General features: G+C 41.3%; 1 protein-coding gene across 5 annotated transcripts in view; it reads right to left on the bottom strand.

The window, feature by feature from the left end:
- trioa (trio Rho guanine nucleotide exchange factor a) overlaps positions 1–26,875 on the bottom strand; it is a 77,934-nt gene that overhangs the window by 23,530 nt on the left and 27,529 nt on the right. For all 5 annotated transcript variants that reach the window (XM_037092447.1, XM_037092444.1, XM_037092445.1 and 2 more), the window contains exons 3-17: positions 21,543–21,617; positions 18,107–18,221; positions 16,222–16,414; positions 13,395–13,499; positions 12,999–13,195; positions 10,986–11,238; positions 10,102–10,224; positions 9,366–9,557; positions 7,271–7,402; positions 6,370–6,600; positions 5,537–5,659; positions 4,176–4,367; positions 3,488–3,657; positions 1,147–1,321; positions 728–923 (exon numbers count right to left, since the gene is read on the bottom strand). In XM_037092447.1, coding sequence (XP_036948342.1) covers positions 728–923; positions 1,147–1,321; positions 3,488–3,657; positions 4,176–4,367; positions 5,537–5,659; positions 6,370–6,600; positions 7,271–7,402; positions 9,366–9,557; positions 10,102–10,224; positions 10,986–11,238; positions 12,999–13,195; positions 13,395–13,499; positions 16,222–16,414; positions 18,107–18,221; positions 21,543–21,617 — 2,472 coding nt within the window. The remainder of the gene's footprint in view (positions 1–727; positions 924–1,146; positions 1,322–3,487; positions 3,658–4,175; positions 4,368–5,536; positions 5,660–6,369; positions 6,601–7,270; positions 7,403–9,365; positions 9,558–10,101; positions 10,225–10,985; positions 11,239–12,998; positions 13,196–13,394; positions 13,500–16,221; positions 16,415–18,106; positions 18,222–21,542; positions 21,618–26,875) is intronic.

Below are 26,875 nucleotides of genomic sequence, written 5' to 3' on the forward strand. Positions count from 1 at the left end.
AACTTCAAATACTTGTCAACAACTGTCTGAATTTAGTTCCATTCTAACAACTTGTCTATGAATGTTATCAGTATGTTCAGTACACGTGACATGATGTAACTATTCTTCGTGCAGTTTTAGAGAGCACCTATTAGCATGTGAGATCACAGGTGAGTTATTATGGTTAGTGAGTGGGTGCCTCTCATCACAAACGCTGACCGAAACTGACCCGCGACACCTACACAGTATCAATATTTAACTAATGTAGCCAACACAAAAATCTGTGCAGCAACAGTGAACACGAGCTGTATCCTGCTTTAACCCTCTACTGTGTGATGACTGATGTCTGAAGCGTCAACAGGGTGACAGTCAAACATCTCTTCTCTTCTACTTCACAGCATTTGAGAATCATAATAGCTCATGATGGCAGGATCTCAGGGGGACAGGTACAGAACAGTCAAGTATATGCATATTTCAGAAGACTTTTTAAGACCTTTAAATGTCTGGTCACAGTTTTATGAAAATGCAATTAACAACAAAAGAAGGCTTGAATAATAGTTTATTCACACTTGAAGTAAAGCTAATGAAAGATGCCAAGGAAGCTAATAATAAAAAGCAAATGAACACAAGGAAAACGTTGTCTATATCATCTACAGATCTGAGTTTCATAATACAATATTTTGTGTTCTTTCAAGGACTAATGGCCAACCTGCATGGTGTGGAGTTCCATACAGAGTACTGTACTCACCAGAGGCCTGGACTTCGTTGACATACTGCAGCAGCTCCTGTCCCTGGTGGATGACATCGAAGGTGAGGTTGTTCATGGTCAGGGCCTTGTCAGCGTGGTGCTGCAGCCTCTGCTCGGCCAGCGTCAGGTCCTCTGTGTCGAAATCATTCATCTGACCTGTCAGCTCCTCGTTCCAGGACTCCAGGTCAGAAATGATCTGAGGACAGACAATAAGATTACACTTTTTAGAGTCACCATACATCTTGATTGTTTATTGATACTGGTTATACTTCTTTTTTTAAATAGGATACATTGTCATTACTGGGTAGCATTTGATTGTCCCAAAGTAAGAATGTAGAAGAAAAAATAACACAGATTTCTACTGTAAACACAACAAACACACACAATCCCCAGCTCCTCTTCCTCCCAAGCAGACTCACATCAATGGCGTCCCTCTCGAAGATGCGGAGTTGCAGGAAGAGCTCCAGTTTGATCTTCCTCTCCTGGAACAGCTCCTCCATCTGGGCCTGGGCCTCGTCCAGCTGCTGCAGGACGCTCTCGATATGGTTGATGGAGCTGTTGTGTGGCGTCTTGTTGCTGGAGATGGCCGAGTCCCTGGAACAGAAACACAAAATTTTGCAATAAGCACTGAGAGGCAGCAGCGCGCACTTAGAAAAAAAAACCCACAGCAATGAAGACACAGTTGGGCACAGTGCCAAGCAAATTTATCTGCTCTAGAAACTGCTGCATAGCACAGCCTGCAGTGGCTTATTCAGCTGTAATAGAGCAAAGCAGTAGATTTAAGAAATGGAGCTGATGTTCATTTAATTAAAAGTGTGAGAAGTTTGTGCCTGAAGAAAGCAAACACAATTAAATCTCTTGAAATTCAAATTTAAGATTGAAGTGTGTGAATTTTTTTGGCTTTTAGCATAAAAATCTATATTATCAAATATATAAATAAAATAACTGACATACTGAGATTAGGCATAAACATACAAAAAACCCACCTAGTGTGTGTTTAGACTTATGCTTGTTCTATTAATATACTTAAATGAATTAAAGATATTATTATTAGCTGTATTATTCTCCACGCAACACCTGTCTCGGATTTTCCTTTACCATTGGTTGAGAGCTTGTGAATAATCTTTGATTAATGGCGATCATTTTATGTGCTCAGAAAAACAGAATTAGTCCATTTAATTTTTTCCACACCATTCATCATAGTATCAACTTCCAATTCCCTTCTGTTTTTAATATCAGTGCTATCCTTTCAGTTAGATAGAGTAAATATTTCCTTTATTAAATTAATTACGTAGTGTTCTGAATATCAGAGCCCGTGTTGCTTTTTCCTTGTTCTTTATTTAATTAGTTAAACAGTTGCACCAAAAGAATTTCATATCATCTAAGATACATTCATTAGTAACACTACTAACAAAAATAAAAATACAATTTATCTGATATATCATTTAGGAGTTGAGTAAAACAGAATTTCCAATATCTACATTTTAATAAAAGGCCAAAACACGACACACGACATGTAGCTCAGATTGTGAAGAGTTCAGATGAGTTTCAAAGTGAGGCAGGTCGTACTGATTCTGATTCATCAATCTGACAGATGCACACATGCATGATGCACGAACACGCAGACACCAGTGAGCTACCAAGAGCCAAAAGTGAGTAAGCAAAAACAACGGCGGTCACATGGATTTCGATTAGCTGAGAGGTTGATTAATCAGCTTGACAGATGCACTCCCAAACTAAAACACACATTCCCCATTGCACGTGTACACACATACAGCACAGTCTCACACAAACAAACACACACACAGACGGAAGGTGTGTAGAGTTACAGTTGCCTCCTGGGGAGACTGCCTTTATGAGCTTGTGTCTAATTGTGTGGCAGACTTATGTAAGAATTCACTGTGGCGCCAAATACACAGGGGAGAGAGGGACGGAGAGAATGAGAGAAACAGCGAGAGAAAGACAGAACAAAGGGGGTGGACGAAGAGGGACTGGAACATCCTCTGTGTAAAAATAGAGTTGGAGAATGAGGTTCAACAGCATCCACCTTTACAACACCTCCCTCTGTCCTCTCAGCTTTCTTTTTTTGGTTTGCATCTATATCACTGTTGTCTTTTTAAAATGAAACTGATGGACTAGTTCATTCCAATACATAGGAATTTTAATTCCAAATCGCCCATGTCTGCCATTATCCTGCCAACGCTTTATTGAGACAAAGACTAGAAGAGGTCCATTATGTAAGAATATAATAAAATAAATAGTTATTGCATCATCATCATCTTGCTTTCTTTCACGCCTGGTGTATTCTCTCTCTTAACTCGCAGTTTAAAGGATTGTTTGGTGTCAGTTTATTGTTTTAACTCCATAACTGCCTGATTCAACTGACACTAGCACTCTTTTGGACTGCCTTTTGATTCCCATTAAGAAAGAAATGTTAAATTTAGGCTGGTTTTGTTTCACTTTCCATGTCCACTAATGTAGGTTGCAGGTTTTGATGTAGTTCCAGCTGGAGTTTTAGAAAAGGCACAGTTGCTTAACAGAGAATAAGAATGCATCCATAGTTGACTTGCATGTAAAATACAGCACCGCATAGCTCTAGAATTACTGTAGGACCTTCATTAGAGAGTTATATTGAAGAGTTAGTTAAAGACTATTTTCTGAAGAGATTTTTCTTTTTATACCACTCTTATTTTATTTTCACAGAACATTTAAGTATCAGCCTGTATGATTTCATTTTCAGTCAGATGTGTTGATCTGTACCTGAGCTGCTGGATGAGATCCTCTCCCTCCTTGATGACATTGACGGTGACCTGCAGCGTGGTCTGCTGTTGCTGTCCGAAGCGTTTGATCAGATCCTGGACGGCCTCCACCGACTCAGCATAAACGTCATCCAGCAGCTCCTTCTGGAGCTCCTCTAGCCATGTCCACAGCTACAGGAATACATTTATTAGCATCTGTATGCATGTTGTTTTTCTTTTAAAGCGAAGAGCGTTCAGAACTTTTCTGGTAAGTGTCATATTAATCTACACATCATTTGATGGATTTGGAGGCTCACAGTGATCTGCACTTCTAAAATCTCTCACTCTGTTCACAGAATATACACATTAACACATGTTATCACACACTCTGTGACCCCGGGCAGACAAGCTACTGACACATCTGCCATTGTTTTTGCAATTAAAAAGCTGGTTATCTACCCTCCTGTCAACCTGATCCTAATAATACATTTATCCACAAACTATGTTTGTTTATAAGGTAAAGACTGGAGATTTAAAAAAAAGAAGAAGAGAAAACATCCACCTCTGTGTGACTAAATGGATAAAAACAAAAAATACATATTCCATTTTATCTGTTAATTAGTTATCTCTTGCTCAGAGAGCACAGAAAGCTTTCATCCACACAAACACGCAGCCCACCATCCACTTCAGCGTTACGTCATCCTGCCTACCTCTTTGACGTGTGTGTGGAAGGCGACAGACATGTCCAGCAGGACTTTGCGCTGCTCCACACGGCGAACAAAGTCTTGGATCCTGTCTTCGAGCTGGTGGGCGGCCTGGTAGATCTCCTCTGGGTCGCACTCTCCTGTCTGGGCCAGCTGCTCGGCCGCCTCCAGCAGCTTGTCTGCATTAGTGTATGTATTCTACATCGAGGCCAGGGGATGGGGGGACAGAGGGATGGATTAACCCAGGAAGACGATATAATGAAAGCAAAACATATTTTGAACACGAGCAGAGAGAGAGAGCAGAGGCTGAGAGAAAATGACAAACAGGATATGCAGGAGACGTGTGCAGTGATAACAGTCAGTGATATTAGAGCCGCAAAGAGATAACTAGTGAGAGGAAATAGAGACAGAGAGTGGGTGAAGGTGCTATAAAGAGGAAGAGAAAGAGGCTACGGAAACAAATGGGTACATTAAGGTGGGGTATCAGATGGCTGATATTTATTTGTTCTGGTTAAAGTTGATCAGAGCTGACATTCTGGGCTAGTGTTTGACAAAAGAAACACTGTAGTACAAAGAATTTCATTCCAGGCAAAGAGCCAGCATTGAAAAGGTCACTGATGTAAAAGTGGGCAAATCATTTTATCATTTTACATATATTTGAAGTATCAGAAGTAAAATTAATCATTCAGAAAATGCCCCAGTGAGTGTTAGTGTTACATCATCATATTTTAATTATCCATTTCTTATGTACAGATGAGTAAGCAGTAGTAAGTTGTCAGTAAACTCGTATGGTTTGCATGTAAAATATAAACTGTCAAGTAACTAGTGACTATAGTTATCAAATAAATGTAGCAAAGAAAAAGCACAACATGTTCCTGTGAATGACATACACATAGTAAGTACAAAGTAAAAAAGTGTATGTAATTAGTTTCATTACAGTCTAGACTACAATATCCCCTCAAATGTGTTTGGGATGAATACTGATGCCTCATTCAGACCATTATGTGGAACTAAAAACTAAAAAGTCATGAGGTGAGCTGGAGGATGTTTAAGGGGCATTTAGGGGAAACAGCTGCACACAGTCTTAAAAGTGAGAATATGTAGTATATGTTTCTTTAACAGAAACTGGCTAACTGCTCATACCAGACCAAAACAGGTTTCAGCAAGCAAATCCCTGTCCGTAATGAGTTCAACAAGAGTGCTTTATTGCTAATGAATTCATTTTTCTTTTAAAGTAAAAAGTTTGAAATTTAACTACCTAACAATTACTCTACAATTAAATGAGTAAATCAAATAACCCTGTCAACACAGTTATATGTGGCTTAAACTTACTATAGAGTGAGAGTATTGAAACAAAACCACGCTACCTGTGCCACTTCCTCAAAGTCCTCGTGGCGTTTCTGCAGAGCTCGAGCTCGGTGGAGGGACTTTCCCACACCTGTGTGTTTACTGAGGAAGGCCTCGCCATGGTTTTCTATCCAGTCCAGCACCTGTGCACAGAGACCCATGTCCACAAAGTCAGACAAACACTAGGAAAGAAGCAGCCACAAGGGGGCGCTCTAAAGGTGATCCACACATGTTGATAATAATCAAAGGAGTGTAAGTGAAGAGGAATGACAGAAAAGATGATCAGTTTTGTAGGAGACGTTGCACCGAGCCTTTCATGTTCACACTCCTCTTCCTGAACTCTGTCCTTCAGAGTGTTAACGCATGAACAGCATCTGCATGGACATATGACCCAATTCAGTTGCCATGGCAATGGTTGCCATGTCAACACGCTCAGGAATGCCCTGATTTTTGGACAGTGTACAACTGTATTATCATTTTGGACCACTTGCATGCTCACTGTACTCATTTTCAAGCCTTTATTCTGCAGAAAGCATTTAGAACGCAGGCTTTTATCCAATGTTCCTTCCCACTAAAATGCATGATGAGTGAAGACGCAATGTTTCACCAATTTGCTCAAGGACATTTTGATAGGAAACATGGCTGCTGCTGGGATCAAACCGTCTATTAGGAGTGGAATCCCTCTAACCAGTAGACTACCCTGCTATTTTCAAATTACTGTCTAACCCTCTCATGTTATACTGAAAAAACTGGCAATTAAGTTTGATCCTGGAATTACCACGTACTCAAACCAATGTGCACACGCATATAAAGAAAAGAAGCATATACAGTAAATATATATGTGTGTGCGTACCTGTTGGACATCCTGTTGAAAGACGCATAGCTGTAGGCGCTGGTGCAGCCGCACTTTGCGGTGTTGCCAAATGTTTTCCAGCTGTCTCTGGTGATGCAGCACCTCGTGGATGATGTCCAGGACGTGGTGCACTGCCTTGGAGTAGTTTGCTGATGCTGTCAGTGAATCAGCACTTCCAGGGGTCAAAGGTCGCTGCAGCTTGTCCAACAGGGCTTTTCCATCCTGGCTCACCTGAGGACAAGTTAAAAAAAAAGTTGTTGTGGTGTTTATTTTAATCCCAACTACTGCACACATGCACAGGAGTGGAAAGAACTGGCAGAATGAAAAGTATACTGGCATTAACATGTTTTGTTTTTGACTGAACTTAGAAATAAAACATCATCCAAATAGCAACAGCCAGCAAACTGTGTGGACATTTGCCTGGGAAAGCACACGCTTTCTATATTTAGAAACTCAAAAAGAGAAATAATAAATAAAAAGCCACACAAAGGAGGAATTGGTGAGAGTGAAAAGTAATTTTTGGCACCGGAGAGATTCAATTCCTTTAAGGTCGTTGTAAAAGTAGTCTTAACCTTGAAACTGAATTCGAAATAAAGAGTTTTTCTGTAGAGAAGTTGGTTGGAAAAAGCGTGAATTTTGACTTTATCCTAAAAAAACAATTCTGCCTAAGCTTAAGAGTGTTAATTCCATTTTAAAAGCCTAAAAAAACCCTTTAAAATCGATTAGTTATTGTTTATAAATGATGTTCTAATAGCACCGTTAACCTAATTGTGACTCCTAAAAGTGTGTTGAGGTTTTAATAAACATAGTATTTATTTATTTATTTATTTTATTTTCTAATCTATGGCTCTATAGTTTAATGGTTTTACACATTATAAATGTAGATAAGATGTGATGTTACCTCAGAGTAGGCAGCCGTGATGTGTTCATACAGGCCTTGGTGGTGGTGGATGGCGTCCTCGAGGTCTTGCAGCTCGGAGGGCAAATCCACTTCACCGCACGCTTTGCACCAAGAGTCCACGTTACTCATGTACTGCAGGGCAAGACAAGCACGCTCACATTTACACAAACTGCCACTCAGATATAAAGCGTTTTCACATGAGACACGACATGAGACAGTGGTGTATACATCGTTATACTCTTCCCAGGAGTCACATGTTAGTCAGACATACCAGATTGTGCAAGAAATTGCCTGAGGAGCATTTTTCTATACCATCACTGAGCTTAAACATGAAGAAATGTCCTTTCATATGGTTATGAGTTCTCTGAAGACTTTATCAGAAGAATTATTCATGGCTGAGTGTGCTGTTCATTGGCCTGTGGTGACTTCCTGGAACTTTCTGTACCCCCACGTGGGAGGGAAGGAAAAACAAACCAATCAGCGAGGTGGGCCTCAAAGAAATATCAGAAAGTTGGTAGTTTCATTACTGCTGATAACTGGAATGACACAGACAAAAGGTGCAAAGATTGACCGTTCCTCAGTATTTGTGGAACAGAAAAGGTTGGGGTGAAACCTCTGGGAAAAAAAAAAAAGCTTTTTCTATTTCAGCACACAAACATGAAGGCTGGTCTGATGACGGCAGTATTCCAGGTCGGAAAAGTCGTACCACCCATGTTCCCCAGTTTGGATTCTGCATGGGTGATTTTTCAGGCAATGAATCATTCCACAGTGTCCCGACTAATGAGCGCCGACAGAAATAACAGCAGATAACAAATACTCTACTTACAAGCTGCATTGTGTATGTAAATATATGTTAATGCAATGCATATGATTGGCTTTATAGATTTAATGAAGCCAAATGGGTATTTCATAACCTAGAAAGTGTGTGCATCTGTGCCTGTGTGTGTCCATTAAGATTGTGAAGGTCAACACCTAAGCTGCTACCAAAGGAACATCAATAAGAGAATCAAACATGATAAAACCTGTTAATTAAGGAGCTTAACACATGCTGGAAGGCAGGTGGTTTTATCCTCTTTGGAGTAAGGCTAGATTTCTTTATGCTAAGTTAACTGCCTCTAGCTTAAAGCAACATCATGTAACTTTTTACTTTTAAAATAACAGCTTGAAAATTATGTTGATAGTAGTGTCTTATAATAGGGTCCCCGCACCCCATCACTTGTTTCTGCACTATGTTACTTCAGTGAGCGGGTCGGATCAGAGCGTTCGATACATGTTTACTTCAAGATTCAGGTTGTCAACACATGACATTGTTGTAATAAGTTTTGTTTCCAGTTATCACCTTCATAACGTCCACTCAGAAACCACTCCCATGTTTGGAGTCCATACATGAGTGTTATTAATCTTCTCATCTAACTCTTAGTAGAACAGCAAAAAACTGTATTTCCTAAAAACGATGTTTCTTTGATACCTAATCAATAGAGCATAGAAAGTTAGGTGTAATTACAGAACTAAGAGGGTAGATACTGTATGTCAGAGAAGTCACAGTGAAATTTAATCCATTAAGTCCATTCTGGGCTACTGTAAAACATGGCGGTGAATATATCATTCCACTTCAGCAGACAGAGCCCCTAAATCAAACATACAGGACCTTCAGGTCTTGTGTCATGACTTGTGAATAACGTTTTTGTCCCACAAGGGCTGGAAATGATTTTTTTTTTATGTTCTTGCAAACTTTGAGGCACTGAAGACAAAACATGAGCCGAAACAATCATCAAATTAATAAGCAAAAAAGTTTCAGTAATTTTTAAAGGAAAATAGCATTAGCATTAACTGGTTCCAACTTCTCAAATGTTAAAACTTCCTGCACTTTTTTTATTTTACATGATTTCAAACTGAGTATCTTTCAGATTAGAACAGTTACGCACACAATTCAAGCATCCTGAAAATATCTGGGCTCTGGAAACTTGTGATCAACGTCACTATGTACTGAATTTTAACAGAATTTTAATGATTAATCAAAGAAATACAAAATAATCGCAACATAATTTTTAAAAATAATCTTAATTTGCAGCCCTAAATCTTGCTTCTGACTCACCTGATCACATTTTTGGTGGAAGCTCGCTGACATCTCCAACAGCGTGCTGCGTTCATCCAGTGCGGCAGCGAAGGCCTTCCACTCCTTCTCCAGCTGGCCTGAGATCTGCTTGATCTGCTGGGAGGCGTAGTGACCCGACTCCAGTAGCCGGTTTCCCACTGACATGATACGGTTGATGTTCACGTACACGTTCTGCACAGCAGGGCGGGGAGAGGGAAAGAGACGGTTGAACAGAGGAGTTTGCGGGTAGGTTAAGCACCTGACACTGGGTGAGACTTAAGTGAAAAAGAAGAAATATAGAAGAAGAAAAGCTAGACAGACGAGGAGATAAGCTTGAGGAATGAGTAAATGAAGTGCTGCAAGTAAAAGAGGAGAAGACTGAGGAGATGGCTATTGAACTGGTGGCATCATTTCTCATCCGTTGACAGAAACTCTAGTGGCTGGACTTATTCCTTCTCTCACAGTTTCATAATGGTTACATAAGGCTGACTGTGGATAAAGAATAGGATTACTCAATACCTGGTTGTGCTGCTGCTAGCATGCAGAAAATGTGCAAGTGCACACAAGCACAAGCTTCTCCAAACAAACACTCAAACACAGTACTAGAGGTTGACGCTGAGTGCAATAACTATATGATTATACAGTGCGGAGCACGGACTCGATACTCCAAGTGGGCGGAAAAGCATTACCTCCTGCTGCGGATCAGTGGGTGCGTGTGTTTGTATGTGTGTCTTACCATGCAGTTCATAGCGAAGTGGTTGTGCTGGGTTTGCAGCTCTATGGCATGGGGGTGGTTGTTGCCAATCTCTGTGTAGCCTGCCAGGAACAAACCCTTGTTGTGCATGATCCAGTCAAACATCTGAGGCACAGGAAATGACAGAACAGACACATAGACAGGAAAAACAAAACAAAACATGTTAGCCAAATGAAAACATATACACAAAAGGTACGGGTTCATCAGTAACTTTCACAGATCAATGCCAGAGCAGGTGAAAACAAACAGCTGGCACTTAGCCTGACTGTGTGTGTGTACTGCTGCAGTTTGCATATACTTGTCATCTTTACGAGGACAGAATACAGAGAAATGGACTGCCTCGATTAAGAGTATCCTCTCAGGCTCTCCAAGAGAACAACTCGTGGCCTGTGGTGTCCTAGCAACAAGCTCCTACTACTGCAGTGTATCCAAGACTGCAGCTCTCTCCTTGTTGCTGCAACCTGCTATTTTATTCTACTCACTCAAACATGGATCTCTGAATTTTCTCTGCCTGTCTCCTTCTATTTTGTGCCACAGCTGTCATCACCTGAGCTGTCAGAGCAGCTGCTATCCTCCTTCTCCCAGCCTGTTATCCTGGGATGTGGTGGAGTGGCAAAGCCATTTAGTTTTTACCTGCTGTTTTATTTGTAGAGTAAAGATTAAGCTGCTGTTTTAGGACCTAAATAAAAAGGGCATGAATTTATGAGCTCTGCAACCACAGCATAAATCAATGCTTCTCTGTGGGTGTAATTAAGTTTTTGTTGTATTGGCAGTTGTCAGCCCCACAGTGATTACCAGCTGATCTTATAGATTACCACTACATCGCTGCTCATGCTGAAAGATCCCCCCTCCAATGTTCCACCGACCTTTTCTGCATCCTGTTCGAACAGCCGGAGCTGGAAGCACTGGTCAAGCTGGAGCTTGCGGACGTGCCAGGCCTGGTGGAGGTGCTGTCGGGTGGAGTGGAGCTTATCGAGCAGCTGGGTGATCCGTGGCACCAGGCCCTGTGTGTCGGTGTTACACATCCCACCGCTGCTGCTGCTGCTGCTGCCACCGCTGCCCCCACCTCCGCCGTTACGGTTGGAGAAGGACTCGCTGCTCTGGATGCGCTGGAGCAACCTGGAGATGGATTTAATGAGTGTTGATGCATTACTCATGCTTGTGATTTGCTGTAATTGTTTGAATGAGCAGCGCTTTGCATTTGTGTTGAAAGAGGAGCGGTTGAAGGGACTAACATGGATAGATAACACATCAGCGGATGTCAGAAAGTTACAAACATTTTTTATTCTACCTTGATTCTACCAGGGAAAATGTACATTTGGAGGATTCCAATTATTATGAACCACTTAGTGTATTAAGCATGACTTACATAATTTTCTATGGACAGCACCAGATTAGTGGTGTATGATTGATGCGGCAAGGCCAGTTGACGGACCAGTCGCTGTATCTGAATTTACATAATCATGACCTGACTTTTATTTTATGCAAATGACTCCATCCAGAATGACGCACTAGGTTCACAAAAATCAAATCAAACTTTCAAACTACGCAGTGCTGATGAGATGTGGATCAAGACTGAAGACATATGCACTGTTTAGCTGATATATGAGAGAGCTTGTGACCCGGGTGCAATGCTAAAAAAAAAAACGGACGAGCCAAATCCATGCACTGTACAACTAGCCGTTACATAACTCATCAGCCACAGCTCCTAGCACACCGCTACGTTCAGATGCATCGCTCACCAAGTGTCTCTAACATAAGGGCTGCAGTATACCACATGAATACTATTTTGTCAGAAATGGAAAGTGCTTATTGTTGAGAAAACACAAATGGAGACATAGATATGATGTAGATGCTATATCACTTAAATATTGGCATAACAGTGCATATTTTTCAGGCTGTCTCTCTTGGAAGACATTCGTACTGTTGCACTCGGTTGTCATCAATGAAAGAAAAAGAGAGCTGAGAGAGAAGTTCCAACACTGACTCATTTCTCACCTCCACACAGCTGGCTAATCAGGGCATGAAGAAATCTGACAGAAATGCGTGGACACAACCACCCCCTCATCTAATATCTGAGTAGTGTAGGGAGGAAGATTTCTGGACGCTGTATACTGGTCCCTTTAAAGGTGCAACAGAATTCAACAGAATGTGAAGAAATAAGAGCTTTGAGTTTATCTCACAGATGTCTGCGTATTGTGTTGCAGAGATATCTGTTTCAGTTGGCATGCTAATACTCCAAGCTCCCAGTCCGGACCGCTACCTGCACAGCTAACAAAGCTAAAGACCTAACGACATGAGAAATTACTGCTTACTCTGGTGTTATGCTGCCCCCTATTTGAGTATGAATGATGTGAATTTTCATATATATATATTACACCTTTAAGCTTACATACAGAGAGCAGCATTGCCAATGTGGCAACCTGTGGCATGTGGAGCAAACAGGTTTTTCTTGCAGATGCTAATGACCCGTGCATCTTTTAACTTTCATATTTCTTTCTTTTAATCCTTGTCGTTTTTTTGTTTGCAGATCTGCTTGCCTTGAAAGCTTTTTGAATTTAAACTTTCACTTCTTCAGAACGACATCAAATGATTGCATGAAAGGAATAAGCTTCATTCACACAAAAGATCACAAAAGTGAACAAGCAAGTATAGGGCACTCAAAGGGCTGCATGTGCACAGCATTTACACAAACCCCAAACAGTCGCCCACGTGACTGACAAAGAAGAGCTGAAGGGAAGGCGGGATAAAGGCTATTTTTTGATACAACCGAGCGGATGGGAAAACATTTGGAAGGTGATGTGAGCCTTCTAGCCTCTGCCCTACTGTTTAGTCCCACAAGAAAGAAAGTCACAAGTGATGTATTTCTATGTGCTTACCTCTGTCCTTCAGTGTCCAGCTCCTCTATCGGGGCTTTTATGACTTTCTTCTTTAGCGTGGCGTGTTCTTCTATCATCCGCCTGGCTCCTTCTAGATCCTGGGGAAAGTCTTTTCTCGACACCGTTTCTTGCATCTCCTCTAACCGGGACAACATCTGGGTGGCGTGACCAGAGAACTCCTCAAAGGCCACACGCACCTGGATAAAAACAGAGAAACATCAGAATAAGCGGCTGTACATTAACAAAACTGACAGAATATGACTATGTTTACAGATGCAAACAGCCAAAGCCACAGTCTTATTTTTAATACTATTAGTCCACGTTTCTAATAATTACATGTGTTGCAGATGGAATTTTAAGATTTCCTCAGTAACAGGATGGGCGGGCCGCTCTTACCTCTATCCACTCTTCATGGTTATAGTCAAGGCTGCCATCAAAGTCAGCCGTCAGTTGGGAAGGGTCGACGACCTTCGTCAGGCCCTCTAGCGACACCATGGTGGTCTATGGAGCAAAGGTGGGGGAACGGTAGTCGAGAGAGAAAGAGGGATTAAACAGGGTTTAGGTGGTTTTAGGTTAAATTCGGTCAATTAAGAGTAAAAATGTTTCTAATCTCTCCTCTTCTCCTCACATCGTATTTCTTTTTCTGCCTTCTTGTGCGGGTGAAAATCGTTGTTACTTAGCAAAGACATGAACAATCGTCGTTCCCAGAATGTATCAACAGAGGATGTTTGATGACGGCTGAGTTGCGGAGATGTAATTTTCAGCAGAAAGCCATGTAATTAATTACTTAACACATCCATGACATGACTCAAGCCCGTTTTATCCTCTTTATCCTGCCAATTTAGCACGCTGCAGCTTAATTTATTTTAACAGCAGTCAGCATTAAACACTTTCTAAAGCATCTATAAATATATGACATACAGAAAAGCTCAGAATTAAACAGCTGAAACACCTTGGCACAATTTCTCTTTGATCCCCTCCAGTCGTCCTTCACTTTGGAGCTAAGTGAAATTCAAATCCTCTCCACACAAAAATCACATATTACAATATCGATTTCAGAGAAGCAGCAAGGAAATGTCTCCCTGTTTGGTTTCAGTGCCTCTGTGTTTCTGCAAAGCCACCTCCGCACAACACCCCCACACACATGGCCAGAGATGGATGGAGACAGAACAGTAGCTAGATAGCTTTGTGTAGGCCAAACAATGCAGAAACACACTGTTGCTGTCCTTGGGTAAAAAAAAGGCACAGTGACACTCACCAGGGGAAAACACTGATACCGGCGTGTTCGCCATTGTTGTTTGAGTTAATTGATTTGTACTGCTGAATGGTGAGGGAGAATCGGTCAGGGCTGTTGGGTACCGCTTTTCTCCCCTATCAAACAACACGATTTATCAAGAGGTGAAATCGAGGTTGCAGGCGGCTCCGTGCACCCCGGCTCGCTGCTTTCATTCCTTCCATTTTAGTTCACCACAAAAGGATGAGAGAGGAGTGACATGTCCTACCTCCTCTTCTAGTTTTTGTTTTGCCAAGCCAGGAGAAAATCCTTGAGACTAACACACACTTGCCACAGCAACACCCAGTAATGCGCATGCTGGAAGCCAATTGGTGGTGTGAATACTGGATGCAGAGGACCAGTTACTCAGGCTTGGAAAACTTTGCAAGTTTTTCACTCATGCAAAGTTGTCAACTAAATATGTCCTTTAACTATTAAATTAATTGCCAACCATTTTGATAAGCAATTGAACAGTTTGAGTCATTTCTTTAAGAAAAAAAACAAAACAAAACACTAAATTCTAAATTCTTTGATTACAGCTTAAATATGAATGCTTTCTGGTATATTTACTTCTCACTGTCTCATATATCTATAAAACAAGACATCTGAGGTTGCCATCTTTGGCTTGGTGGAACACTGATCAGCATGTTTCACTATTTTTTGAATTTTATAGACACCCAATCCATTAATCAAGAAAATAATTGAGGAAAATAATCACTAGGTGCAGCCTCAATTTACTTGATGAAATCCTCCTCCAGAAATCTCATACGTTCAGGGGGATTCACATGAAGGCAGGCACACATACAAATCAAATGCAATGAGTCCGATCAATGCCCGTATGGCCTGGCAGAGTGGCTCTTCGATGAGAGCAACCTGCCCTGTGGCATCTGCCTGTTCTTCCTCTCAAACAGTCAATACGGTGTCATCAGACTACAGTGGACCTGTGTGTGCATGGGCATGGGAGCAATCAGAGCCATTTCCACACCAGTGCATCCACACACACACACACAGACACACAGAGTCAGATGCTCACATATCAGAAGCACTGCGCAGAAATCGAAGCACATGCTGTACAAAGATGATCATTATCATAGCAAGGAAGGTTCTTTAATGATGGATCAAACAGGAGGGTGGGGAACCATTAGCTAGTCCTCATTAGAGGGAATTTACTGAACAGGCTTCAAATCAGACGAAGGCATTTTCTACAACTTGAAATGCAGAAAGCTCACACTTATTAACCCATGCAGTGGTGTTTTCAGTATTTATCCCAGTGGTGCACATTGTGGTGCCAGTTTTAACGATGAAACGGTCCCAGCATCAAAATAAGCCTGTTCTTGTGAATATATCATTAAATTAGCTGTGAAAAAGGCTTCTAACGCATGACTGACAGCATCACAAACACCACTCCTCGTGATCCGCTGCGTGCTGTTTTTGTGTTAAATGTGTGGAAATGTTTTTCTCTGGTAAACTGCTGGCTGGTGATGTGCACACCCAAAGCAGCGGGGAGAGGAAAATAACAAAATGTGACGACAATGACCGGCTCAGCTGGCCATTAATGCAACTCAGCTGATGGGGAATTAAAGAGAAATGGTTGACTTTTTCTACTTTTATAACTCATTACTTAAAAATGGCAAATATAAGATTAAGGTACTAAATCTCTCTTTATCTGGGTGCTTACAAAATTCATTACAGCATGCTAAAAATACAGTACAGCCTTGTCTATCTTTAACTGAGCAGCACTTTAATTACATAATTAAAGTGACGTTGTTGCTTTTCCAAGTGACGGTTCACTTTGCAGTTCCCATCATTCTCCCCTGGTTTCAACTGTGATGTTATAGTTTAAGTTTTCAATTAATTTTGCAGGTAAAAATGCATGGTTCAGATTATAAAATAAGCAGTCAGAGAGATGAGATGAAGTTAAAACACTGTGTGATTGTGGATGCATCCTACCTCAAATTCGAACTTAGAGCTGCCGAAGTTGGTCCTCTGTTTCTGCCAGAAGTTGTCTGGTTTGATAATGAGGGCGACGTGGATGCAGGATGGAAACGACTCCTGCAGGATCTTCAGCAGAGGCTTGATGCTGTCCCATTTGGAGCCGCGCATATCAACGATGACCGTGAAGCCATGTTTACACACCTCCTCGCTGGAATGGATGGAGGTCGGCGGGAGTGGGAGGAATTAAAGCGAAGAGAGGGCAGGGGAGGAGGATGTGAGGGAGGGAGGGGTGGCGAGAGAGTATAATCCAGAGAGAGAGGAGACAGATGACAGGCGTGGGAAAGGATGAGAGAGGGATGGAGAGAAAGATGAAAAGAGAAGAGGGGAGATGGAGATTGAAAAAGGGAGAGAGAGAAAAAAGGGGAGGTAAAGAATCAAAACAAACAGTGAGATGACGCATTTTCTATACTGTGAGAAGCCTACGCAGCAAACATATATCCCACACACACATACACCCACCCACCCCCACACACACACACCCACTCACTCTTACGCCCACACAAAAGCTGCGACGAATGAGTCACAAATGTGTGCATATATATAAAAACACAAATCAGCACATTTGTGCATCAGCAGCCTCGTCTCCCTGGGGCGCTGAGTTCTGGATGAAATCATTATCGCATATCCCCATGTGCACACATACACACACCTGACACTAAAATCTGCTATAATTATGCAAGAGCTATCAAAAATAAATTTTTGACTTCAAGATGCTAGAAGAAAACACATAGCTCATTTGGCTTCATGTATCTTATTACAATTAGTTCTCTTACTTAACAACCACAGGCTGCTTCTTCCCATACTGGTAATTTTAAGCATTCAAAAACAGTCCCTGCATCCATTCCCTCATTTTTCAGATTGCTGTAAAAAAATATTTTTGCAATATCTTTCTATTCTTGCATCTCTATACCTCCATCCTCATCAAGACCTCTCCCTCTCCCTCTGGAACAGCCTGTCAGTAGATAGCCAGTGTGCAGATGTTGCCTTTCCCAAAATAGAACACCTTTGGTCACCAAAAACCAAACAGTTGAGAGAGCGCGAAGATGTGCAAAACATGACATGATGACGGCGTGGTTACGAATGTCATAAAGACACCACTGAAGTAAAAATGATCGCTGACAGTAAATGTTCTCGCATTTTCTAACCGTGCAGAAATAGTATACAGCGGAGGACAGACACAGAGAGGACGGATGGATTAAGGCGGGTGGAGGGTGGAGACGAGCGGCAGATTAAAGAGATGGAGAGGTAAACAGAGAACTGGAGGGATGTTTTACCTGCGAGGCGAGGAGCTACTCGTCCACAGTAACTACCGCTGCTGCTGCTGCACTGCCTCAGCTACTGCGACACTTTGTTTTGCTTTCACACACACTCGCTTGCTCGCTCTCTCGCTCACACACACCTCCTCACACATGCGCTCTCTGTCTCTGTCAGTTTTAATCCCCCCCCCCACCGCCTCCCCACCCCTCTCTCCCTGTCTCTCCACTGCTTTCTCTCTGTTGATCCCTCCTTCCCTGCCATCATTTGTTGTGTGTTGTACACCCCTCTGTCAGCTCAGGCTTTCCCCTCTCTGTCTCAGCATCTCACTGTGTCTCTAGAACGGATTTTTGGCAGCCGAGAAGCTGCGGCAAGCTAACTGGTTCTTGAATTATTTCTCTCTCCGTTCCTCCCTCACCCTCACATGCTCATCTCAGCTCTCTCACGTGTTTCCTTCGCAGAGTCTTCTCCACTTGCTCCGGGTGTTTGCAACATTTCAAGGCATTGCTTCTCTTTAGATATATGAGACACACGCAGATACTGCAATCACGCACACACCATGGAGCAAATGTAATGAATGTGCAACCTGGGGATGCCGGCGAGGTAGGCAATCAGTCTCCTCAGGTCGTCCGTTCGTATTCTATCGTGGTTGCTGCGTGATGGAAACGTTAACACCGGACCACCGCGTCTATCTCTGCCACCTGAAGGGAAACACAAACACAGAGTCAGATTTTAAAAAAGAACACTGATAGAACATACAGGAATATATCCAAAAGACCATTATGAATTGTTGGATCTAAATGGCAGTTTAGTGCATTACTTCATTACAGTGAAAGCTGTTCCAAATCACCTGAATGTACATTTGTGTCACTAAATCAGCAAAAATCGACCGGAGTATAATCGGCATGACAGTGACAAGTACGCTCATTCAATAAACGAGTCAGGGGTTCAACAAACATACAAGATGCTGAGTCTGCTAAAGTGTACGCCCTTGGCAACTGATTTACAATTAATTTGAATCACTATTTGCTCTGCTAGAAAGTAGATGCTCAAAACTAATGGAGCATTGTAATACAGGGCACACGCTGAGAAACCATCACCAGAAAGCTGTAGAAGAGGCATCTAAAGAGAGGAATTATTACATTCACATTCACGGTGAAGAAAATGCTACTTGTTTTAAAATATAACAACATATGTCACAGGCTTGACTGTATGTTTTATCATTGTATATGTTCTTGTTAATACAAATTCAGCTTCAAAATGAAGTAGATCTGCCTGCGACCAGCTCATTTATATTTGTGATCTATGATGATGAATGCAATGTGTTAATGTTAATGAACACAATACATTCATAAGACAAAATGGTCAATAGCACTCCTAGCATTTCTGTGTCCTAAGGAACAGATGTGCTTGGAGCTAAATAATAATGCTCTCATAAAAGCAAACTCGTGAGAATTTAAATTCAATTTCTCTGACAGGGAATTAAAAAAAAGGTACATCTTCTCTCTTCTCATCTTAAAGCAGTTATTTTGTGATAAACCAAACCCAGCCAAATCACATGAAACTAAAATTTTGATCAGACTGTGTTGCTAGATGAAGAGTGAGGGGATCCTGAGGAGGTCACATATGTCGGTACTAATGTTGATGCCAACCAATCAAACAGTAGAGATATTTCACACAGAAGCAAGGCTGCACGAGATAAGATATTGCAATTGTTTGGGTCTGTACCGAACATCAAATTTTTCTTACAACTGAAGAACAAGATTTTTAGACCAGAGCATCTCTGCAGCAGAACAGTAATTCATTATAATATTGTGACATTATACCGTTATTAAAAAATTGCAGCTTCCTACGATTTGGACATTACACTTGGCCATTTTGCGATTCTGGGAATATTAACACAGAAACATCTGTGTTTCCTATTTTTTTCTGAAACAATGACAATGAAAAATCTATTCTATCCTCCATCTTATTGTGCAGCCCTGGTCAAGACCACATACATCAAGATCATTTTGGCACTAGAACTAAAGTCAGAGCATCTCCAGTGTCAGTAGGATACGTCACCTTGGGAACATCAATGTGTGTTTAAAATGTTGTGCTAATACATCAAGATGGTGGTGATATATTTCCCAGGATAAGTAAAAACGCTGACATGTTAGTGGTGTTGGAAGAAAGGCCAGAAGATCCGTTCAGTCAGTAGGATCATCCTCTGGGTACAAGATGGTTTCTACAAAATGTCTGGTAGTTGTTGAAGTATTTAGTCTGGACTGAATGACCAAACAGATATAACTGTTCATCAAGCTATGACACTAGCATAGCTAGAAATTGATAAATCAAATGATTAAATTATTTGGTTATTCCAAACACACGTCCATATTGTATGCAGTATTTCGACACTGTGCATTTTTTGCATACCTGACTTTTTGTGTGTTTACAGTATTATAGCCTTCAAGAGCCTTGAGCCTGAATCCAAGCTTGTGAATTTATTCTTGTCATTTTAATTGGTAGTTGGGGAACTCTTGCTGTTCACAATACATAGTCATTAGACTGAATTATGAATATCTGGTACAATAATAACAACAATATTTTGCCTCTAGTTCCTGACCACTTTCAGAAGCGGAGCGCTGCTCCAGTCACGAGGGAACTTGTAAACACAGGCTGGCTGTGCTCAGCCCACAAATTAGTGAGTTCAGGCAGGTTGCTGTACGCCTGTAGGCTCGACCCGGCCGCTCAGAGGGGAAAATCAAATGCTCACGTGGCGAACAGGCAAACATGAGTGAGCACGAACATGGCCGATTTATTAAGGGGCCAGATTCGGGATAATAGGCTTAGCTCATTTACCCTCCTTTTCACAAGCGGTCCCTCCTCTACCTCCCTCCCTCCTTCATTTCAAAGCCAATTACTCCGCGAGCGACTACTATGGGATGCGGTAGCTGAGAGTAAGTCATCTCCATGGCAACGGCACCCTGTCTCTCCCTCTCTCAATTTCAATGTGTTTGTCTGAGTCATCGTCCTCATCATTGTGTTTCTGCCTGTGACCTTCGCTGCATGCACGGCAACAAGTAGACCAACGAGAAGTGTGCACACCACACACACACACACACACACACACACACACACACACACACACACACACACACACACACACACACACACACACACACACACACACACACACACACACACACACACACACAATAACCCAACATTTCACTTCAATCTTCAATATTCCATTTGAAATCTACTGTATCATGGTATTTTTCCACTGGCATCTGCACATTGATACATGTGACGATAATACACACACTCTTTCACACACAGACACACACACATGCACAAGCTGAATAATGTTTTTGTGTCTTGTACAAATAATCCTGCTGGATGTTCTTGGCAGTCCTTATGTCCAACTCGGCCTCCTGTGAGTTTTCCCTGGCACAACTCAAGTGTGTGTGCGTGCGTGTGTGTGTGTGTGTGTGTGTGTGTGTGTGTGTGTGTGTGTGAGAGACATGACTGAGCTTTCCTTGGAAGGACTAAAGACACAGCTGTAGCTGTCTATCCTGTAGTCCTGCTCATACTGACTAAACAATAAATGTCTGTGTGTGTCAGTGTGTGTGTTTAGTGTATTGTGTGTGTGCTCATATGTGTGTGAAGTAGGGTCGAGGGTTAAGTGTCTGGGCCTCAGTCTGACCCTGTGAGTTTTTTCAGGCTTGTTATTTTGTCCAGACTGTGTGTGTGTGTGTGTGTGTGAGCGAGCAAGACAGAGAGAGAGAGAGAGAGAGAGAGAGAGAGAGAGAGAGAGAGAGAGAGAGAGAGAGAGAGAGAGAGAGAGAGAGAGAGAGAGAGAGAGAGAGAGGTAGTGTAGATACCTGGGAGCTGTGAGTGTATGCAAGCTAAAGACTCTACTTCATGTTTCATTAGTCTTGTCCACCATGATCAGACACCCGAGGTTGGCAGACCTGTCAGACTAGACATGCGCACGCAAGCGCACGCGCACGCACGCACACACACACACTTAATCTTACCTGACAAAAAGGCAACTTTTTCTTTGAGGATGGGAAGTACCTCCATTGCTCTCATCTCCTCATTTCTCCTGAAACCTGCATGAAGAGAAAAGGAAGACAATGAGGTTTGAATGTAAACACAGAACAGAGCATGTCTCCCTGTTGTATCACAGTCAATCAGATGTGATTTTTTTCATGAGGGCAGATTATGTAAGACAGAAGATTAGTGCCGTCACTTTTTATTTGATATTTGGTCATTATTTTGAGCATGGTGGAAAAGTTCATATTCAAACTGTAACAACCTGTTCATATGCAGATGCTCTAAAAATTCACTGTCAGCTTGACCTATTTTTTACCCTGAATCCGTAAACAGAGTTTGTGACAGTGCTGTAGTAATCAGTCCTAAATCAAAATAAGTTAGCAGTTTTGCACTTCTAGTTCGTCATAAAGTCAGTGGGTTTCTTAAAACGTTTTTTCAGTTACATGCCTGTCAAAAAGTCTGTAGTTTGAGATTTTCTTTTATTCTACGACCTAAATATGTCAGTAAATACTCCACATGTGAACTATGAAGCATTTATGTGTCTAAAAACGAAAGGTGTTAACACGTGGCTAAATGAACTGATCAACTGTGTGAAAATTGTGTGTAGCAGGATGCTTAGTGGTGGTGACATTGAAGTCATTTGGTTGCAGTGTAGTTTGTTTATAGCCTAACATTAGCTTTTTACTTCTAGTGATTGCATCTACACCAAAAAATCATAAACGTGGTCTTCATCTGTGCAAAACCTCTAAGTATCATAAACATGTGTTCATGGATACGTGTCATACAGGTGTAATGTAAAGTTAGTACAATAGTACAATTATTATTAGTAGAATAACAAAATTAATGTCGGGGTGATGGCATGCCTATTGAATGTCATTCATGTAATTGCGTGCTATTTGCAATGTGTCCAAACTTGACTTTTGGAAAAAGTGACAGCCTTAGAGCAGATTTTGTCCACTTTTAAACTGTAAATCCGCAGTTTTTAAACACTGGGGACTGAATCCACTTTCAGATTACTTGCATCATGAGGAAAAAGCTAGTAAGATTCACTCACACACACACACGCACAAACACCAAGAGGAAGCATAGAGGCTGTGGTTGGAGAAACAGTAGTGGTTAGAGTTAAGTGTGCCAAACTGAAGGGAAGCTGAGGAGAAACAAAGAGCTGTTGTAACTCTTACTGTAACAGAGGTGAAACGGGGTGAAGTAACACTAAATACCATTGGCCACTTCAGTTCCCATCAGCTACAGTTAAAAGCACAATGCTACAGCATTTGAGTACCTGGTGTATTTTACATCAGCCACTGAGTGTTCAGTTGAAGAAAGAAACTGGATGCTAATGTCAGCATGCTTGCACACAAAACACAAACTACAGTTGAGGCTGATGTGAATGTCACTAGTTATGAAGGTATTACTTTATATATAACTACTGAAACTGCCCAGACGATGGCATGAAATGTAAAGACGACAGATAAACAAAGTTAACAAATGCTGGATATAGCTTGTTGTGGTGCGAACTGCAGATGAAGGGCAGGAAGTGATTAATGATACACTGTGTAATGATTCATAGAAAGCAGTATCACAAACTTTGAAGACACCCAGGGTTTGCGTCGTTTACTGTTGCCCGGACCTTCATCTGCCACAGGGAGGAGTGGCGTTGGATAATGTTTTCATCTGCGTGGTGACCACATTGTCGAAAGGTAAATTTGTAACAATTTCATGGTCATGCTGTTGAGACGTTTCAGACACAAAGCCACAAATGTCAGCACCATGGTTGCAGGAGTTGTAAAGTCAGGATCCTACTCTTGAGACCACCAATGTCTGTTCGAAATGTTATGGCAATCCATCCAGTAGTTGCTGAGATATGTTAGTCTGGACCAGTGGTGTATTAGCCAACCTATCAACAGACCGACATTGCTATCCACAGAGCCTTGTTCAAAAGTTATTGCCCCAATTACCCTATTTAACTATTTTTATAAAACTTATAAATCCTGGGCATCATCAACTAACTGCATGTTTCCAATTTAAAATTGAGACATCTCAGGTTTCAAAATTTCCCTCCATCTTCTGTACAAACCGCAGTCAGGAGATTTTCTAAATGGCAATATTAGAGAAGGCCAACAAGCTGTCAGCTGAGAAAAAATTATACAAATATAGTTACTATACCCACTTCAACTGTTTGCCTTCTCTTGGACTACTAATCTCTGACATTTTCATATAAATAAATGTCGGCTAGTACTTGCTATAATTCAGTGATGAATCACACAATTGTGGCTGAACCTTTGCTTCATTAAAGCTTGAAAATGTTCTCAACACTGGTTCTCTAATAACCATGACGCTTTCTTGGGAAGAAAAAACCTCTGGCACATCACAGAAGGGCTGATGCGCTTCACATACTGGTTTGCCTGGAATAAATGGAAGAACTGGAAGGTTAGCATGAGATTTAATTTGTAAAATGAAAAAAAAAAACCCACAGCAATAATCTGTGCTATAAATTGACACCCTATAAATGTCAGACTGGATCTCGTGGGTGTGATGGAGCCGAAAATCCCCTCGCTGTGCTGCTAATATTCTGTCAGAGGTGAATGAATGACTGTCAGGAGATATTCAATAAGTGAAAACCTGTTCAAACAACCACTATATATAGACACACTATTCCCCTACGTGATTAAACTCACATCTCACCTTCAGCACACACACACACACATGCACACGCACACAGGTGGACAGAATGGGTCCAGATTTTGTCCTTCAGACACAGCAGAGGTGTAGTTTGTGACTGATGAAAAAGAGGGTCATTTTGTCTATTATGAGTCAGGGTGCGGATCTTTAGGCCCACATGGTTTGATTAAATTCTGATCCACAGGGCTACCCAATCATAAAACAAGTATTGATCCATCATGATGTGCCAAGTTAAAAATATGGCACATTTATAACGATGAAATAATAATGAAAGTAAACAGATGACATCTTCGCTCAGGATTAGCCACATTCAACAAAACTCGACTCAGCCAAATTTTACAATTTGCTATGCAAAGTGCCGACCAGCACATCAGGAGTAATTTTTGTGGTTGGGTATCTTGTCCAAAGACAATTTGACATACAGACCAGGGGAATTGAACAGGCGACATTCTGATAACAAGGTGCTGGCTCTACTGAGCCACAGCTGCCCTGAATGACCACTTTCTTAATATATAAACATGGCTCACATGTCCATATCCGTTATGTTTCACCATTCAATTGGCTTAGCCATAAGAAATCCAAGTATGCGTTACATTTTTCATCACTGGCTTTTCTGCATCAAGATGTAACCTTTCAAGAGATTTGTAAGGCAGCTAAAACTGTTCAGTGTTTTCACAGCACCTGAATATGAGGGCCAGTCTATATAAAAGTGTCTTTCTCCCTGGTTCTGTTGGTCTTTGACATTCTCGGCTCCAAATTTTTTCCCCACAAATTATCAGAGGTCTTTATAATGCAACATTTTTAGCATATTTAACAGACATGCAAATCAAATCACCTGCTCCCGGAGGCACATTGTGTGTCACACACAACACACCAGTGAATGTGTTCTTTTAGAAAACATAAGAAACAGAAGGACACTGTAGATTACAAATTTATAATGATTTATAGTGTGCAGGAGAACTTCTAAAATGCACACACACACACACACACACACACACACACACACACACACACACAAATTGTTACCATGTATTACATAATGGTTACAACATAAGTGGAACTAATGATTTCTCCTCTAGCTTTCTGTTGTTGATGCAGCCGCACACAGACACCCCTCTTGGGCACTTGTAGTGAATTGTACTCCAGTCTCTGCTCTCAGCATGTCGTCTTATTTATGAGTGTATGCTAATAAGATGCTAATTATTTTTTCCTCTACCGGAGGAGAAGGATGAGAATCAGTACTTCTTCTATTTTTACTCTTCTTTCCTCCTCTCATTTGTCTCCTGACTTCCCACAGGGTGCCAAAAAAAACAAATTATCATGATCAACTACATTTCCCACTGTGCTCCCGTAGAGTGTGAGCTTGTAGTTCTTTACAGATGATGCATTAAAGGAGGTGGATGCAGACAGAAGGATTTGCTGTGCCTCTGGTTGTAGAGGTCACACATGGACTAGAATTTACTCTGTGCAGAGAGCAGGGGAGTCAAATTAGGCTGCCACAAATAATTGCATAGTAATTTGACACCTTTTTGCTTTATAATTTGTCAGTAATCTATCAAAGATAGTATTAAATGTCCTTGACCTGTTTCTAACGCCCCAAAATATCTTCAGTTTGACACACAAGCAATTCAAAGCCCAAAGCTATTCTAAATTCAGCAAATACTCACACTGCAGAAGTAACGACCAGTAAGTATTTGGTGGTTTTGCTTGATTAATGATTTCAATGATTCAATGATGAGTAATTCTGACTGTTTAGTAGAAGGAAAACCCTGCAGGTTATGGGACTCGTGCAGTGTGACATCCCTGAATACAAGGTTTGTTTTTGCACCGAACAGTAAATTGTATTGGATCTTTGTTTTGTTTCACATATTGTAGACCAAGTAAGTGATTAAATAAGACAAACAATTAACTGATTAACTCTTACAGTGGAAACACCATTAGCAGAACATCATAATTCTACCAGCACTGAGAAATTATGGTTATTTTTGTTATTGATTAGTCAGTTATTACTAATCACATCTAAATACACCTGATTCAATAATTTGAACGATTTGTCAGTTCTAGGTCCCCCTGTCAATGTTGCATCTCACTTACACTTACAGTAGTAACACCTCAACTTTTGCTGTATAAGAGTCTGCACATTGTGTGTGAAAAGGTCAAAGGTAAGTCAAAGACCAAATGTTGACATGATGACTGGCAGTAAACCACTACGTGTGTGTGAGACAGACAGTGTGTGTAGAAGGGCAGCGTACACACAGTGAGTGCTTTGTAGCTCTGTGTGAATTCAGTAATGTACAGTCAAATTTAACGGTCTGCCTGAACACACACTGTCCTCTGTAAACAAGCACGCACATACTTTTAACCCACAAATCCTTCGACTCAAATTTAGACATGATCAAAGTGATTCTGGGAAGTCCATCAACAATTATTTCTTTCTGAAAAGCCTCTTCATCAACCTCTGCTTTGGTCACTGATTTCCTCCATCTTCCAGACTGACTTCAACATGTTTCAGAAAGGTGTGAGGAAGTTGTTCCAGCAAAAAGGTCTCTGGATTGTTGATGTAACTGCTAGCAGAGAAACGTTTGCTTCTGCGATGATAATATGTTCATGATTTCATCCTGTGAGACTGGTG

This window comes from Acanthopagrus latus, chromosome 3 (assembly GCF_904848185.1).
Source record: "Acanthopagrus latus isolate v.2019 chromosome 3, fAcaLat1.1, whole genome shotgun sequence".
In the NCBI taxonomy this organism is placed as follows: Eukaryota; Metazoa; Chordata; class Actinopteri; order Spariformes; family Sparidae; genus Acanthopagrus; species Acanthopagrus latus.